General features: G+C 33.7%; 3 protein-coding genes across 3 annotated transcripts; 1 reads left to right on the top strand and 2 right to left on the bottom strand.

Annotated features, from left to right (window-relative positions):
- The first annotated feature begins 2,658 nt into the window (after positions 1-2,658).
- LOC21399637 (type I inositol polyphosphate 5-phosphatase 5) lies at positions 2,659-8,393 on the top strand. Its single transcript, XM_010092242.1, has 10 exons — positions 2,659-2,754; positions 2,941-3,037; positions 3,173-3,250; positions 3,752-3,845; positions 3,985-4,089; positions 4,511-5,150; positions 6,282-6,475; positions 6,597-6,705; positions 7,575-7,723; positions 8,165-8,393. The coding sequence occupies exons 1-10, from the start codon at positions 2,659-2,661 to the stop codon at positions 8,391-8,393; spliced, it is 1,791 nt and encodes a 596-aa protein (XP_010090544.1).
- Positions 8,394-8,682: 289 nt separating this feature from the next.
- On the bottom strand, positions 8,683-10,212 carry LOC21399636 (putative ETHYLENE INSENSITIVE 3-like 4 protein; the record flags this gene model as incomplete). Its single annotated transcript, XM_010092241.2, has 1 exon — positions 8,683-10,212. A coding segment is annotated over one exon (1,530 nt), but the record flags the coding sequence as incomplete, so codon positions are not given.
- A 1,795-nt stretch (positions 10,213-12,007) lies between these two features.
- On the bottom strand, positions 12,008-13,917 carry LOC21399635 (putative ETHYLENE INSENSITIVE 3-like 4 protein). Its single transcript, XM_010092240.1, has 2 exons — positions 13,624-13,917; positions 12,008-13,150 (listed from the first exon to the last, which is right to left on the bottom strand). The coding sequence occupies exons 1-2, from the start codon at positions 13,915-13,917 to the stop codon at positions 12,008-12,010; spliced, it is 1,437 nt and encodes a 478-aa protein (XP_010090542.1).
- Between the last annotated feature and the right edge of the window lie 4,189 nt (positions 13,918-18,106).

Raw genomic sequence — 18,106 nt, 5'->3', positions numbered from 1 at the left:
GATATATATATTAATGAGTTTTTTATACTGAAAATAATCTCTTAATAAAATTACTAAACGTATTTTTAAAAATAATTTTTATCTAAAATTAAAAATATTTTCATTTTTATTTTTATATAAAAAATAAAATTATTTTAAAAACAAATGCGTCATTTATGTTTCCTTATGCTAGTTTGATCATACTACAAAGTCATAATGGTTGGCTTTCTTTTGCGTTTTCAACTTTCAACAAATTATTGTAACGGACGGGCTGTGGACTGTGGTGGAGATTTTTTTATTTTTTCCTTTTCTTTTTGGGGTGAAACTGTGGTGAAGTATCTTGTCAGAAGACGTTTGACTAGGAACTTTCACTATTAAATAATGGTATATATATATGACGTTATTTATGATCGAAATATGCTTGGCACTAGCATAAATGAGCGTCACAACTACTAAAAAGTGGATAGTATTTATGAGTTCTATACTGTGAGATTTAATTTATGTTAGTGGGTGATGTTGGGCCCCATTAGCGTCCCCTAGTATTTGCATATATTTCCTTTTTAATTTATTTTTAGGACATGAGAGAATTTTTTAATAAGATTAGTAATTGATACCGATAATTACTAAGGGGACGTTTGGTTGAAAGATTTAAACTATTATTTGAATCATGATTCATGGTTCGCTATAGTATTTTCTCTCATAAAAAATACACGTAAATAAAAAATATTTCTAATCTCATGATTATAATCCATGAACCAAACGTCTCCTAATTTTTTTAGTAGATGATAGTTTGTTTACTCTCTCTTTCTCTCTTTCTTTTCTTTATTTTTTTCTTTTTATTTTACAAAATGATCTCTGAATTCTTTAATTTTAGCAATTAAAATCTTTCCGTCTATTTTTATTAGTTTGATAGACAAAAATATACTTGTAAGGAAAAATAATAATAATTGAAAAAAAAAATCTAGTCAACACTCAAATTCTTCTTCCCTTGCTTGGCCTGAAGCTTAAAATTTGATTATTGCGGCACTTATTTGACATTGCAAACATGCTTTTATATTGAGATGGTCTAATTGAAATGAGCATTAACTAATCTTTATGGAGCTCTTAGTTTAATAAATCAATTAACATACATTAAGGTTAAGTTGAGAAACCACTTCTCGACGTTTTTTTAAGTCTTCAAAAATAAACTAAACTAAACTCAAAGCAAATCTATGAAGACAAGGAACTTCAAGAAGTCAACAACTCTGGAAAGATTCTTTTGTGAATAGATAAAATAAATAAAAGAGCAACTTCTAGAAATAAGATATGGTATCCATATTCTCAAATATGTTTTGCCCCGGATATTAATCATGAAATAATATTACTGAATTTTAGAAAGACATAAATTGAATTGCTTAGTACCGAGTAATGCACATTATGTTACCTTATTTATTGAACTTTTACTCACAAATATGTTTTTCCCTAGATATCGATCATGATATAAAACGAATTGCTTAGTGCCAAAGAATCCACAAGAAAACAATGTTGTGCTCTTTTGAGATTATCCCATCTTTGGTATAGGTTCTTTTGTCTGATACCATGACGAATTCGTTGTGTTTGTTAAGTTTTATACGTCTAACCTATTAATTTAGAAACTAGAAATCTAATAAAAAGAAATCATACAAAGCACATAAAAACGGCAAAAATAAATACATAAAAGATAAAATAAAACAGGAAATCATAACTCGATCCACATTTATATGTAGACATCTTTATTTATAATACGAGTTCAGATTTAATGTTCCATTTTTTTGTCACTTTTGTTGTCCTTTCAATCAATTTTTGAAACCTCATTAATTGTTTAAATGTTTTAACAGTAAGTTTCTTCTAATGCGCTCAGATGGTTATATTTATATGACACGATAAATAATAATTGGAGAGACAATTTAGGGAATAGAAAAATAGAAAAAACATATCTGGACGTGAAATGAAAAGAAAAGAAAAGAATAACTGCCATTTTCATTAAAGGAACATCCAAGTTCGAGTTAAAGGGTATTTGAAAAAAAGGAGAGTTCCTAAAAAAAAAAAAGGGAGAGTCTAGCTTGTGCCAGATATGCGGGACAAAATACGTATATATATATATATATATAAAAAAAAAGGGAGAGTCTAGCTTGTGCCAGATATGCGGGACAAAATACGTCTATATCTATATATATATGTGTGTATATATATGTAAGTGTGTGTGTATATTATAAGGTCGGTTTAGTCGTTTCAATTTTAATGGAAGGAGAAAATAATGATATTTGTTGTCTGCAGTTGGGTTTGGGTTGTGAAGTGTTTGTGTGACTAATAAACGGTTTCTGCTCCCCCGAAACCTTTGGCGCCAATATCTCATCCTCCCAAACAGAAACACAAGAAAATTAAACAGATAAACAAAATTTTTGTTTTAAAAAAAACAAACAACAAGCATTAACACAAACGAAAGAAACATATGAAGAACATTATCGAAAAAGGAAGCACGCATAAACAGATAAGACCCAGAAATGTGTATACGTTGTCCTAAAATAAAAACAAAGAAAACGTCCACAACATATGAATGTCCTCCACCTAATTAATGACATTGAAAGTCAGTTTTCATTACGAGCTTAGAGAATTTTATTTAATGAATGAATGTCTTCCCCGAATGGATTTTCTTTCTCAATGGCCAAAGCAGACACCATCGCCTCCGCCTCCTCCTCGGCGCCTTCCACGCCCACCACCCCTGATAACTCCATCAAGGGTGAAAAGAAAAAGAAGGTACGCATTTTCCTTCTTTGTTTTCCTTTTATTTTTGGTTACTTTAATTGCACTGTGGTTATTGGAATATTTGCATTGTGGTTATTGGAATATTTGCATTGTGGTTATTGTAATACTGTCTTGGAATGTCTACATAGAATTATTGCTTTTAATTCATGACTAATTAGATTTTCCCGTCCCTTAAAGTCCATAATTCCTAGGCTTTTTGGTTCAAAGCTATCTGGACGAGGAGGCTTGGATGATTTGACTAAATCTGGTGGATCGGATGCAATTCACAATCTTGGTAATCCTTTATTTTGTATTTTTTATTTTTTCCGATCTTTTTTGAGGTTGTTATTAATTATAAAGGAGTTTATCTCTGATAGTTCCTGTAAAATGATATAAATCTTTTGTATTTTTTTCCCCCTTTTTGTTGTAGATCTAGACAAAATGATTGCATCTAGGGGAAAAGATTTCGTTCTACAAGATGCCCCTCCCAGAGCGAAAAGTTTTTCAGGTATAAATCCCTTGTTTTTTCGATACAATATGCAAATGTGTGTTTTTCACGTACGTGCACAGTATAAATTTATATTATAAAATCCGGTTACATCAAGATATGAAAAAAAAAAAATAACATTGATATGATCTTTGAAAAAAAAAAAAAAAAAAACTTATTATTATGATAATTTTTTTGGGGGGTCATTTTCATATCGAATATGTTTGATGGGTACATGGCCACGTACTGATGCATAATCTAGATTCTATATCATAAGTCTTCCTCTTATCCCTTCAATTATATTGGTAGCTTACCTAACCTCAATGTGTGATGATTTTTTGCCAACGGAAATATGTAAACATTTTTCAATGGGAAGAAATCAATGCACAAAACAAAAGATTTTTCTCGTTTCACATTGATGCTGAGGCCTAAGATTAAAAATGTCAATTCAGCTAGACTTTAGGAGAACTGAATAGAATAATGTCACTTTATCTATATTTAATTTGTTGTCTCTATTCTCAGAAAGACAGACGAATTCGGGTAACATCGAAGGCCTAAACCTGTCCAACTTCGAACGTTCTATGGATCCGCCGGCAACGGAAATCAAAGAATTCCGGTAGGAATTTCTTGCCATGCACAACTAATTAACTTGTATGAAATGATAGCACTCTTGATATTGCTTTTGATAATTAGGTCATGCGTTGTATATTGTCCCTTATAACAGTGCTCTGAATACTAGCTAGTTGGGGTTTCAGGGTGTTCGTCGCGACGTGGAATGTTGGAGGAAAGACGCCCCATAATGGCCTGAACCTTGAAGATTTCTTGCAAGTGGAGGGCTCTTCTGACATATATGTTCTAGGGTAAGAACATTGGTCCAATTCAAACTTGTATTAATATGAAAACACTATGTCACGTCATGTTACAATTAATTAATCAATATAGAAGTTTAAGACATAGAAACATTAAAATCACTAGGTAACATCCTTTTGTACCGAAAATTATGCTTGCATAGCCAATGATCACTGAGTCAAACGACACGGGGTAAAGTGGGGTAGTACTTGGGCTTGGAAAGACGCAGGTTTATTCTGTGTTTCTTAAAACACACACACTACGACACGGGGTAAAGTGGGGTAGTACTTGGGCTTGGAAAGACGCAGGTTGATTCTGTGTTTCTTAAAACATACAGACACTACACACACATACATATATATGTGTGTGTGTGTGTGTGTGTGTGTACAATGTCTAACTTCTTGCATTTCTTTCTTTTGTTCTCTTTTCTAGGTTTCAGGAAATTGTTCCACTAAACGCGGGAAACGTTCTTGTGATAGAAGACAATGAGCCTGCAGCAAAATGGCTGGCCCTTATAAACCAAGCTCTCAATAAACCAACTAGGAATGATTCTATCTATTCAGATTCAAGGAATTGTAACAACAATATTATTGGCTCCAATTATGTCTTGCACAACAACAACTTGAAGGATTCAAAATCTACAGCGGGCAGTGCACTCCACTTCTTCCAAAAGCCTTCTCTCAAAGTGCTCAGCAGAAGTTTGCGGGCGGATAGCAGACTTCTCAAGGCTTGCAACTGCCCCGAAGACTTTCCGTCGCAGGAAAGGCCGCGGAGACTGAGAAAGCTTATTGAATATCCTGTTAGTGAGTTAGAGGTCTCAGGAATATCTGATGCTCATCAAAGTCCTAGATATGGAAGCTGTGTGGATGTGGATGAGTTCTTTGCAATTGCGGAAATACCTTCCTCTGATGATCTCCCTTCGCCGACAGACAAGTGTTACCGCCTAATAACGAGCAAACAGATGGTGGGGCTTTTCCTATCAGTTTGGGCGAGGAGCGATTTGATCCCTCATATTGGTCATCTAAGAGTCTCCTCTGTAGGAAGAGGAATAATGGGTTGCCTCGGTAACAAGGTATATATATCTGAAAACCTTAAAAAATTGATATAATATCATTTGTTATATTGATCACTATTAGCCACTAATGGAGTGTACAATGCTTAGAATGTCTTTTTTATTCTCTTTTTATGATGGGTTCAAGATTTTATACTCCAAAGTCCCACTATAAGATTCTTACCCAATTAATAGACGGTCCACTATCGTTTAAGTAAAATTGAGTCAGGTCTTTTCTGTTCTAAAAGTAGGTCTATCAATTTCTACTATAAATGTAAGTAACATGGACACTGGTAATATCCCTTTCTTATTAGCAAAAAGAAAAAAAAAATGTGATCACTATTAGTTTTTCAACCATTCAAAAGAAAAAACTAAGAAAAATCGTGATGTGTTTAATAATTCTAAACTTACAGGCCGATGCAATTTTGTGGACTTTATTTCTGAGCCTGCTACCTAGCCTCTTCTAATTAGTATTTTACGAGAAAAGCTAATGTAACATTTTGTTTATACTTGCTTAATTAGATAATTAATGTTGTTACATGGCATGACCAAATATGTAGAAATTAAGATAAATCATGAAAGTAAAATGATTAAAACAATGATTCTAGAATCAGTTAATTGGTCAACACTTGTGGTGGTGATGGTATGCTGACAAGGATGTCTATTCTAAGGGTCCATTTAGTTCGCTGATTCGAGTTTTTTCTTCGAGTTGAGATGTGATTTTTTGTGAGAGCTTTTTACTGTAGCAAAAAAGTTAGACGTGACTGTTTCTGAGAACTTTTTATTGTAACAAATTATAATCGGTGAAATAAACAGAGCCTAAGTCTCCTTAATTCACAATCCAGTGTTAAAATCCCCACATCCTCAAAAATAATAATAATAATAATAATAATAATAAAATATTCCAGCCTTAAAGTGTGGTAATGCTCACTTATGGTACTCTGAAGGGCTAATAGTGGACCGGCGAAACGTTATGAAACAGCTGGAGAATATGTTTAGGTCCTTGACCATTTTATTGGTAAGACTAGTTAATTTTTTCTACAGGCGTTGGGTGGGGGTGTGATAATACCAATAATCCCTTTTTTCATTATGAAAAAGATTAGTTAAGTGGTGAAGCTTTTCTTTTTTTGTTTGACTCGTGTGTTTATGCAGGGATGCATATCAATAAGCATGTCATTGCACCAAACAAGCTTCTGCTTTGTTTGCAGTCACTTGGCTTCTGGTGAGAAAGAGGGTGATGAGCTCAAGAGGAACGCAGATGTGGCTGAGATTCTCAAAAGCAGTCAATTTCCAAAGATTTGCAAGAATCCAAATTGCCGTGCCCCAGAGAGAATAACTGAGCACGAGTATGTCAGTTCTCTAGAATTTGTCTTTTCCCTTAAATTTTTAGCTCCATAGTTATTTTGATATATATCAGTATAGATATAGTAACTTGTGTTTTTGTCCCTTTTTTTTCACAAACTGCAGCCGAGTAATTTGGTTGGGAGATTTGAATTATCGGGTGTCTTTGAGCTACGATAAAGCATTGGTTTTGTTGGAGGACAATGACTGGGATACCCTCTTAGAGAAGGATCAGGTTTATTTCTTTCACACGTAAAATAGAGAGTTTTTAGTACTTTTCTCACCCCAAACTTTTTCGGGTTTGACAATTTATCTCAAAACTCTTTTTAATTTTGGAACTTTATCTCTTAAACTTGTAAAATTTTTGCAATTAGGCCCATTTTATTAAACATCTATAAATTAGCAAGAGAGAAAGTCAACGAACGTCTCACCAAATTAAAAATGGAAAAGCACATCTCCAACCAAAAGTTCTCAAATTAGGGTTTAAAGTTTAAGGTTTAGGGCACATCTCCAACCAAAAATTCTTAAATCCTAATTCAAACTCGAAACCATATAATCACTCAAATCTCCATATTTTGTTCTGAAACCTAACCCAAAAAAAGAAAAAAAAAGTTAAAATGGGGCATTTGCAATAATTTAGCAAGTTGACGGGTAAAGTCTTGAAATAAAGTTTTGGAAGTTTGCCAAAATCTAAAAAGTTCGAACGATAAAAATGTTGTAACTCAAAAAAGAGTTATATCAGTATGTCTATATGTGCAGAGTGGGTTTTTTATTTTATTTTATTTGTTTCTTTGATATAGTGCTAGGTTTGTACTAGTCTAAAAGTGATGACATAAATTTGAATCAATCTTCTGAGGATCATCTCAAAGGGCAAAGTTGTGAAATAAGCACCAAACTTTATCAAAGATGCATGCAAATCAGTGCTACAAAAGTCGTGAAAGAAGCACCAAATTTGTCAAATATGCATGCAAATCAGTGCTGTACAGCCTACATTTAGCTCATCAAAATTTGAGTCTATGAATGTGTACAAGAAAAGTCATTCTCATGACTAACTGATTTCGTCAATCTTTCTGATTGCTAATGTTTATGACGTAACATTTACAGTTGAATATAGAGAGAGAAGCAAAGAGAGTATTCGATGGTTTCAAGGAGGGACATATTTTCTTTGCCCCAACTTACAAATATTCTCATAATTCCGACTCTTACGCAGGCGAAACAGTCAAATCCAAGAAGAAACGTCGAACACCTGCTTGGTATTTAATTTTCTCTTTTTAATTGCTACAATATGCAAAATAGTTGAGAAAACTTTTCAAAATTAGGTTTTATCACATTTTAATTATCACTTTTCTTACTCTTTTTAGCTCTCATATAATTGTTATTTAACGTCCAAAAGCAGCATAACCATTAAATATTTCAAGTTAAAGGAGACTTGAACATTTTTTTGGATCATTTTTTTTTTCTTTGAAGGGTAAATTTCGCAACTATAGCTGAATTTGAGCTTCTCATAATTGGAAATCCTATTTGGGGGGTTAATATCTTACGAATATGGTTTCATAAATAATTAGTTCATTTACATTAGATTCAATATTCTTAATAAATACAAACACAACACAAAATGAGCATAAGATAACAGTATTAATGCAAATAAGAAAATATTTTGCTTTAGTTATCATAATTTCAAGTTGGTTTTTCAGGTGTGATAGGATATTATGGCGGGGAAATGGCATTGAACAACTATCATACATTCGTGGAGAGTCAAGATTCTCCGATCACCGACCAGTGTGCTCCGTCTTCTCGGTGGAGGTAGAAGTAAGAACCAACAGATCAACAAGAAGCAACAGATTCAGGAAGGGTTATTCTTGCACTTCTCCAAGACCGGACTTTGATGACTGCATACCTAAGAGACACAGTTTCTATGACTAACTCATTAATAATTTCTTTTAAAGCTAATATACATTTAAAAGAATAGCTACCTCAACCAATTGTATATTCTTGTTTTCACTCTTCTTCACCATTACATAATGCTTGTATGTTAATACAACATATCTATACATGAACTACATTTTTGTCCTAAAGTACCTTTATAGAGAAATAAAGGAATTATATCTAATTTACAATAACACACTGATCTTAGTAGGCAGAAACTATAGAGATATACATCAGAATCAAAACTTCAGAATTACCCTTTTGAGCTTTTTTTGCTAATTATTAATCACTCATATCTCGAATCCCAAATAGAAGTAGCTTGATCATTTGGGCTAATATTAATGTCTATACTTGGGATTTCACTTGAACTTGCGTTTTTCATTTGGACCCCAATTTCTGCATCCGGATTTGCTAGTACATCTTTCTTCATTAGTTCATCCCACCAGCTAGCATAGTCTACGAAATTAGTAACAAAATCATCATGATTAACTTCACTCTTAATGACACTTTCTTCTGCTAACTCCATATTTAACCAATCAGCCACACTAAAAACTTTTGCATTATCATCAACTGACGAGTAATTAACACTTTCACCCTTCTCCACTGAATTATCTGAGCCTTTGCAACTTTCTTGATCTTCAGTACTTCTTGAGCTTGTTTCTTCTAAGCGATAAGCACGCTTTAATAACTCGTGTTCTTTTCTTGAGCTCTTGTCCACAAATCCAAAACCCTTTTCACTTTGTAAACAAAGACTGTTTTGGCAGGCATATAGTAGTGAATTATTATCACTACTAACCTTGTCTTCTGATGATGATGACTGATCAAACTCAAACTTCCTCTTCTCACTGCCACGCAAAGTGGGACCCTTTGAAACATGATCAACTTGATCATCATCATCATTATTCTCAGGAACTGAGATTTTGAGGCACTTTTTGGTGAGTTGGGAAAGGATCAACTCTTCTTGATTAACGACCTTGGACCAAAGTACAGTATCCTTAGCCGTCATTTTACCTTCCAAACACAATGACTGTCCGACCAACCTTCTCACACGGTCAAAATCAGGTGACATGTGTTTCAACACAGCAGCCAAGACGCTAACTTTCCATACCTTTTTAAGGGCATGGGGTTTCCTATAAGGTGGAACTCCTTGTTCTTGAGAAATTATCCCCTGCTCCCCCCACCAAATCTCCTTCCCTGTGGGCCACCATGGTGGGGCCAACCCCTTCTCGAGAGGAAATGTCCTCTGTGGAGGCACACAGTGTTCCATCATAGTGGAGAGAATTGACCCCAAAGTTGTGTCTTGCAAATCCTGTAGAAGAGGCATGCATGAACTTATGGGGTCTAATATCTCATCACTGGATCCTTCAAGAATATTAGTACTATTCTCCGGCGGCAAGCACTGCTTTTCGAAGATTGCGAGGGGGGCGGCTCGGTCGAATCTGATCTTTTCCTTCCACCATCCACGGAGGCTGTTTGATGAGCCGGTGACCGGCTTTCCCTGCTCGGTGACAATCCCATAAACGAAGCCCTTTGCTTTGCAAACCTCCATGATCTTCACCGTGTACTTGAGTATGGCGTCTTGTGCTCTTGCTATCTTTTTTCTTCGAGACGCTACTTCTCTCGCCGTCGACGACTCTGGTGAATGATGATCTTCGTGATCACGATCATCAGCACCATCAACGCTTGGCTTGTTTCTGTAAAGCTTTTGCATGAGCATCCGATCTTTCCACATGCGCCTCTTGAGCTTATCGTAGCTGATATCTTCATGATCTTCTTCTTCTTCTTCTTCTTCTTCTTCTTCTTCTTCTTCTTCTTCTTCTTCTTCTTCTTCTTCTTCATGATCTTCTCCTTCTTCTTTATTGGTTATTTCTAACTCTCTAAGGCTTGGAGGATCGAGGTCTTCATGGAACTTCACCATGTGTTTTCTTTTGGGAGATCAACTTATATATAACTTCGATTTTTGTGCATGTCATGTTCTTATATATATACATGTTGCATGCATATATATATATATATAGAGAGAGAGAGAGAGAGAGAGAGAGAGAGAGAATTATGATGAATATATATATATATATATATAGAGAAGGCGGTGGGGTTTTGGATAAGTAAACGTAACGACGGAGAGGGGTGGTACGTAAGTTTAATTCCTTTGGAGGTTTGTGAAAGGAAGTTACTAAATATAATAGATGATGATGAAGGAATTGAGTTGTGATGAGGTTGTGATCAATTAAGTACCTAGGAAATTGGAACTTGTTTATGTGTGTGTGAGCGATGTATTCAAACGCTGCGTAGCCCAGGCTACGAGACATGTTGGCTCTTACACATTGATAAGGGTCAGTCACACAGCAATAGTCTCGCAATTAGGTGAATGGTGATACCACCGCTTATGGTGGCATAATGGCGCAGGACAATCTAGCAGGTTCTCTCTTCTATTTTCTAATTGTTGTTTTTTATGAGGCTGTAATTATACTTCTCATTGGTGTATAAAATAAGACTTGGGCTTATCTGGTTTTGGACTTCCTGATACTACGAGAGCTTGGGTCAGGTTTCTTTTCCTTCTACGTGTGGTCATATAGAGCGCTAAAAATAATAATATGAATTGCATGTGATGACAAGTTGATTAAATATTTAGATCTATGATAGGTATAAATATAAATATACATATTAAAGAATGATGCATATATTTGTACACATACTAGAACATGATCAAGTACTACTTAGAAAAAAAAAAAAGAGTCTGATCAATTACTACTTTCTATGACCGGATCCAGCATTTTCTATGGTTTGGTTATGCTTCCTAAAATACTAAGCACTCTTATTCATTTCAATGGGATTAAAATGAACAAATACAATACAATCTAGTAAGACCCACCATTTTAATAAGTGATCAGAATATGTACATATATAGAAGTATGAATACCATTTTCCAACCTAAAATAATATACACGTTTCGTGGAATAATTTTAAATGACTAAAAGCTAAAATAGGAAAAATACTTTAAATATCCTCCCTATTCTTTTGTTTGTCTCGTTTATTATGCAAATGTAAAACAAAAATGCACATCCCTCTTTAAAAAAAAAAAAAAAAAAGTCTAAAATTTAATCCTTTTTTACCGGTCAAATTTTTAAAAATAACCAAAAACTCTCAATAATTTGTATTCTATATTATTTCAAACGTTAATTTACTAGCTAGAAAGAAATTACAGAAAATTAATTCAACAAATACTAACTTTAAGGCCCCATTTTTTCACCGGTTCGAGTGAAAAATTTAAGTTGAAATTTAAATTTTTGTGAGAGAAAACAATATTGTAATAAAAAGGTTGAATTATGAAAAAAAAGGAAGATTTTCAATCTTTTTATTCAAGTTTTACAGAAGAACGGAACTGAAGAGATTTCGTAGCTATAAGTAATTTAGTATATTGGAGGAGAAATGACACAGAGAGTAAATAGTTTTCAATATATACACCAAAAAACCGATCAATGTTATTTCAAACAAGAAAACAAAGGAAACGATATAGAAGTTAAATCTTTTTAAATGTAACTAATAAGATCTTTAAGAGCCATCTCTTTCCATCTTACTTTTTTCTTTCTCTCACTCATCGTCATATATTCCTAATATGCCATGTCCCACACAGAAGCACTCAAGCTTTGCTGATCATCTTGATCATCATCATGTGTAATCTCCTGCAAAATCGAGCTTCGATTTGAACCCGACCTTTCGCCTTCAATCCTAAACCCTTCATCCAAGTCTAAACTCTCAAGGATATCTCCCCAGCTTCCACTTTCTTCCTTGAATATTTTATTACCAAAATTTTCCTTGGCAAGCTCCATATCCATCCAATCAGACACACTTACGAACCCTTCCTTATCATGATGATCATCAGCCAAAGAAGCCACGAGCAATTGATCAATTTCCTGCAAGGAAATATCAGCCGTCTGATCTTTATAACTACTTTCTTTGTCACTGATCTTTTCCTTCTCCACATTGTAAACACACTCCGATTCATGATCTCTCCTCGAGTTTCTGTCCACAAAGCCGAGTCCTATTTCCCTCTGCGGACAGAGAATGTTCTTGCAAAGAAACGACGCCGTGTTTACGGTGCTTGTACGCCCAAACACGTTCTTTCTCTTGCCTTTATGATGATCATCTTGATGTGGGCTTGATGTTGATGAGATTGTGAGGCATTTCTTCGTAAGCAGCGAAATAGCTTCTTCCATGTTGACGATCTTCGACCAAATCGCGGTGTCTTTTGCCGTCATCTTGTCTTGCAAACACTTGGACTGGCTCACCAACCTCCTCATCCGATCAAAATCCGGCGACATGTGCTTCATAACCGCGGTCAACGCGCTGACTTTCCACACTTTTTTTAGATCATGAGGCTTCTTGTACGGAGGAGGGCCGTTCTCTTGGGCGGTGTTCCCCTGCTCCGCCCACCAGAGTTCCCTCCCCGTGGGCCACCACGGTGGTGCCAAGCCCTTCTCCAGCGGAAACCTCCTCTGCGGTGGGATGCAGTGTTGCATCAGAGCGGAGAGGAGGGACCCCAGAGTTGTGTCCTGTACGTCATGAAGGAGCCGCATGCAGGAGGTGGGGTCCACCACGCCAGCTTCACCGGTAATTTCCGGCTGTAAGAAATCGGCGATGACGTTCGGAACGGACTGGTCGAACCGGACTTTGTCTTTCCACCATTCTCGGAGGCTGTCCGATGAGCCTGTGACCGGTTTCCCTTTTTCCGGAACAATCCCATAGACGAAGCCCTATAAACGAAGAAAAACAGATCATGAAATCTGATGAAAATTTTGAAATAGGAATTATGCAGCTCAAGCACATAAAGGAAGGGATAAAAATAGCTACGCTGCAGAGACAGGAAAAAAAATAAAAATAAAAATAAAAGGTCATAGAATTATTAGGAAATATGATCGGCTGAAAAACTAAACGGAGCTCTTAATAGTATTGCATATTTCTAAACGCTACAATATGTGACTATAATCATATCAAAACAAGAAAAAATATAATTTAAAGAAACTCTATCGGTGGGATATTTGTGGGGGAAAAAAAAAGTGCAACCTAAAACATAGACCAGTTGGTGCGTGTCATTTTGTGATTAATGTAAGAACTAATAGATGACTAGTTTGATTTTTTTTTTTTTTTAATATATAAGAAGTTGAAGATCATGACTGTCCAAAAATTTGCTTCTCATTTGATTATTAATGGTGTGGAACAATAATACCTGTGCTTTGCAAACCTCCATAATCTTCACCATATATTTGAGTATGGCGTCCTGAGCCCTGGCCATTTTCTTCCTGCGCGACGACTCTTCTTTCTCCGACGATTGCGTCTGATCTTCTCCGAGGTGTTTTCCTTTCTCCTTAAGCTTCTGCATTAGCATCCTGTCCTTCCATATCCGCCTCTTCAGCTCGTCGTATCCGATATTTTCCGATCCTTCTTCTCGTTCCAGCTCTGCTTCCACCATTTCTTCTTCTCCGGGGCTCAGAGGATCAAGTTCTCCATGGAATTCCACCATATTTGACTATTTTGTTCAATATATGTGTTGAGTAATATTACAAGCACTAGATAGGAGTTGTCAATAATTCTTCTACTAATATAGCAGTCATGCATATGGGACATATATTCATGTCATGTTAGACTATGTATATGTATCAAGTATTATTGATACATTAAGCAAGGAAGAGAAAAAAAAAATTTAAAGGCGGTGAAAGAAATGAACACGATAACTGACCAAATAACGAGGGTACGTAAACTTTGGAGGTTTGTGAAGCGAAAACTAAGAAGATGGTAACGAATGGTGATGTAAGGACTCATAAATGGACATCATACGAGATCGTTAGGACATGGTGGGTATTGTACTAATGGGTAGGCAAATCCACAGGTAAGAGTAGTACAGAACTCGTGCATGATTTTATCATTTTGTGTACATGCAAGACACGTGTTTGGGTATGAATAAAGAGATCGTCAGGTATACGTATATGTGTTCGTTTGGGATAGATTTTGCTTGTTCTTGTAAGGAGTAGAAAAAGACTAACATAAGTTTGAGCTTTTTTAATAGTGTTTATCTAGCGTTTGAAATAGTACTTTTATATTTAAGAATAGCTTTTAAATTTATTTGAGTAAAAAAGTCAAAAATACTTGTTATAAAAAGTAATGTAATAAATGGATATTGAGCTTTTAAACTTGTTTGGATAAAAAAGTCAAAAACACTTATTGTCATAAAAAAATAATGTAATAAACGGATATAGATGATATATTTAATTTAGGAAAAATTTCATATTGGTACTCTATGTTTTAACATAATTATCTTTTAGCACCATGTATTTTTAGTAATGTTAAATTAGTACCTCGATGTTTTAAAAAATTATTTTTTAGTACCTTAAGGTTATTTTTTAGAATGTAAAATGTCAAAGTTACCATTCTCATTAATTAACCAAAAACTAATAATAAATTTAGAAAACTTCTGAAAAACTTTTTAAACATTTAAAAATTAAAAATTAAAATAATGCTTTAAATTAAAATAATTTTTTGAATTTTTTTCTAAATTTAGTAGTTTTTAGTAAAATAATGAGAATGGTAACTTTGACATTTTACATCCCAAAAAATGACCAGAAGGTACTAAAAAATAATTTTCTAAAATGTCAAGGTATCAATTTAAAATTACTAAAAATAAAATATACTAAAAGACAAGTATGCTAAAATACAGGGTACCAATATGAAATTTTCCCTTTAATTTATTGTTCACAAATAAAAAGTTAAAAATGTAAATAAAAAAGATTTTCAAAAGTATTTTTTTCATAAGCACCAAGGAGATGGTTTGTTCTGAAAGTACTTAAAAGCCAAAAATACTTTAAGGTTGTTCATCCAATCAATTTAAAAGCGGCTTTTAAACTAAATAAACCAAAAAAAATATTTTTTTAAGTCAATCTAAACAGGTCCTAAGTATCTTGTAGTAGTAATTGACCTAGCTCCTCACATAAGGAATTAAGGTGAGATCAGAGATGCAATAGTTTAGGGTGAAAGCAATTAGCCCTTGTGACTTATGGAACGACTTAATAAAGTACATCCTATGGAGGAAATGTGGATTAGCTGTTCTTTTTCCTTTTAATTAGTTGAAACTAGGTACGTATGCGCGCGAGATCTATAGAAAAATTTAATAGCATTATTTATATTTGATTCATAAATCATATTAAATTTATACAAAAATTAGAGGAGAGAGAGAAAAGAAAGTCAAAATGAAAAATAGATTCATTAATGGGAGGATTTTTAAAAAATTAGGAATGGATCGATATATATGAGAGAAAATTATTTAAATGTGAAATTAAAGAGAAAAATATGTTTCTCACATTTGGAGAAGAAAAAAATGTATAATAAGACAAGAGTGAGGGAAAAGTAGAAGGAAAAACAAAACTCTCCGCGTGCGAGAAGTTTTTCAAAACAGTGGTTAATCTCAAAATTAACTATCAAAAAATAGAGGTTGTCTCACTGTGTTCATAAAGTTGAAAATAACAAACAAACAAAAAAAATTTGTTGACAAAAAGAGGAAAAGTAGACAAAAGAAGGGAGGAAAAAAAAACAGAAAAAAAACTCCAATGAAAGATTTCGTTGGGAACTAAAGGAGAAACACATTCTTGTTTAGTAGATCTAGTATAGATATGTAGATAGTACAGATGCAAAAGATAATACAAGAGAAAGAGAATTTATAAAAGCAAACAAAGCAAGGAGGAGAAAAAGAAGACAAAAATACCTATTACAAACTTTCCAAAAGAATTGTTGAAAGGAAAAAAAAAAAGAAAAAAAGAGAAAAAGGAATAGAAAAAAAAAAGAACAAAACCCAAAAGAATAAAACAAACAACAAAAGACAAAGGTGAAAAAAAAAACTCGAGATAACGTTTCCTCAAAACGATAACCCTCAGCTATTTATTTACTCTTTGGTAGGGCAGGTAATCTGGATAGCGATACAATAACACGACTCAAAATCCGTATGAAGTGAGCAGATTTAGGTTTACTACAAATAGTTCTCGGTCATAATCAGGTTGACACGATTAACACAATTAATAAATTAGTTAAGTTAAGTGATACGAATTGACACGATTAACTATATGTGTCATCTGCAATTTAATGATATGTGATATAACATGAAAGTTTCTATGACATATTAAATACAAATAATGTGAATTTTAATATTTATAGGTAAAATTCATTTATTTTTCTTAAAGGAAAAGATAAATTGACCAATAAATATGTTAAATTTGTCTTGAACTTGTTAAATAAGTCATTATTATATTAATTATTTGTTCAATATATTAATTTAAATGGGTTATACAGGTTGATACGATTAACATGATTAATAAATGGATTGTGTTTGGGTTGATATTTTTGACACGTTTAATAAACAAGTCTTGTTTGAGTTGATGTTTTCTAACACGATTAATAAACAAGTTGACACGAACACAACCGACTAACACGAATTGTCACCCGGCAACCCCCAGTTATTTATTCTTTGTATAAATGTAAAGATTTGTCTTGACACAGTTTTGAGAATCAACATTATTTTGTATTTGTCCTAATTTGGGAGGTTGTTTGGAATATATTAATATTTCCCTCAACTATTAGGCATATGTTATCCAAAAAAAACAATTAGGCATATGTCAACTGTCAGATGTTTTTCCTCAAAAAACAAAGGGCCTGTTCTTTTGGAGTGTAACTTGAGTGTAGTTTTTGAGTTGAATTTGAGTTATAACTTGAGTTGAAGTTGTAACTTGAGTTTATGTTTGGTTGTGTACATTTGAGTTATGGTTTGAGATAAGAATCTTTTTTTGAGTTTGTGTTTGAATGAGTCAAAACTTAAATTTACATTTAGATAGTATTTTAATAAAAACTCAATGGTGATGAAAAATTTTAATAGGGTATATGGGTGGGGTTTTATTCGCCTTTTCGTTGTCAACGCATAGGAAAAAAAATCATCTCAATCAGGATTAAAACGAAAAAGTTATAGCATTTTTAAGAATAGACAAAATAATGTTCATTAATTTGAGGTCGAGTTTCTGAACTCGAGTTGAAGAGGACACTTGAACTCGAGTTTTAATCCCAAACTCGAGTTCAAACTCGAATTCAAACTTAAAAAAACATGAACTTGAATAAAGTTGAAACTCAAATTGTCTTTTTTGAGTTTTTTGGGCAGCCGAACACACCCAAAAGGATCAGAATTATGTTGTTTGCTTATTGAGGACTTAATGCGACCATAAAACCATAAAAACCTAACGCAACACGAGTGTATTAGGGATCAAAACAGTAATCTTTTTTATTTTATTCTTACCACTAGTAGAAAAAAAAAGGATTTTAAATTGTTAAAAACTGTTATCAAAATATTTCAAGATGAATAGTGTAGTGAAATTGGAAGTCATAACATTTCACATGGCTTTTAATCTTCATGAAATGTGTGTGTGACATATCACGTGAGTGCCGATGCAACGTTATGACAGTTTCTTGAAGAATCATCATTAAAAGTTTTACAAATTTTTAAAAGAAATGGTTTTAGCCAAAACTATTCCGTTGCTCAAACAACTATATACCCTATTATATATCATTAATTTCTCCAAAAAATTTCGCATCTCGTCTCATCATCATCAATTAACATTACCCAACTCTAAATACTTAAACAAAATATAACTAATACAAATAAATATATGTATATATAGTGA

The sequence above is a fragment of the Morus notabilis genome, unplaced genomic scaffold (genome assembly GCF_000414095.1).
Source record: "Morus notabilis unplaced genomic scaffold, ASM41409v2 Scaffold841, whole genome shotgun sequence".
Classification (NCBI taxonomy): domain Eukaryota; kingdom Viridiplantae; phylum Streptophyta; class Magnoliopsida; order Rosales; family Moraceae; genus Morus; species Morus notabilis.
The sequence above is the reverse complement of the archived record's forward strand: the minus strand, read 5'-3'. Positions and strand labels throughout refer to the sequence as shown.

Coding starts and splice junctions, on each gene's coding strand:
- LOC21399637 (XM_010092242.1), top strand. CDS start 2,659: ATGGCCAAAGCAGACACCATCGCCTCCGCCTCCTCCTCGGCGCCTTCC. Junction 3,251..3,751: donor CAGAGCGAAAAGTTTTTCAG/GTATAAATCCCT, acceptor CTCTATTCTCAG/AAAGACAGACGAATTCGGGT. Junction 6,476..6,596: donor GAGAGAATAACTGAGCACGA/GTATGTCAGTTC, acceptor CACAAACTGCAG/CCGAGTAATTTGGTTGGGAG.
- LOC21399635 (XM_010092240.1), bottom strand. CDS start 13,917: ATGGTGGAATTCCATGGAGAACTTGATCCTCTGAGCCCCGGAGAAGAA. Junction 13,151..13,623: donor TGGAGGTTTGCAAAGCACAG/GTATTATTGTTC, acceptor CTTCGTTTATAG/GGCTTCGTCTATGGGATTGT.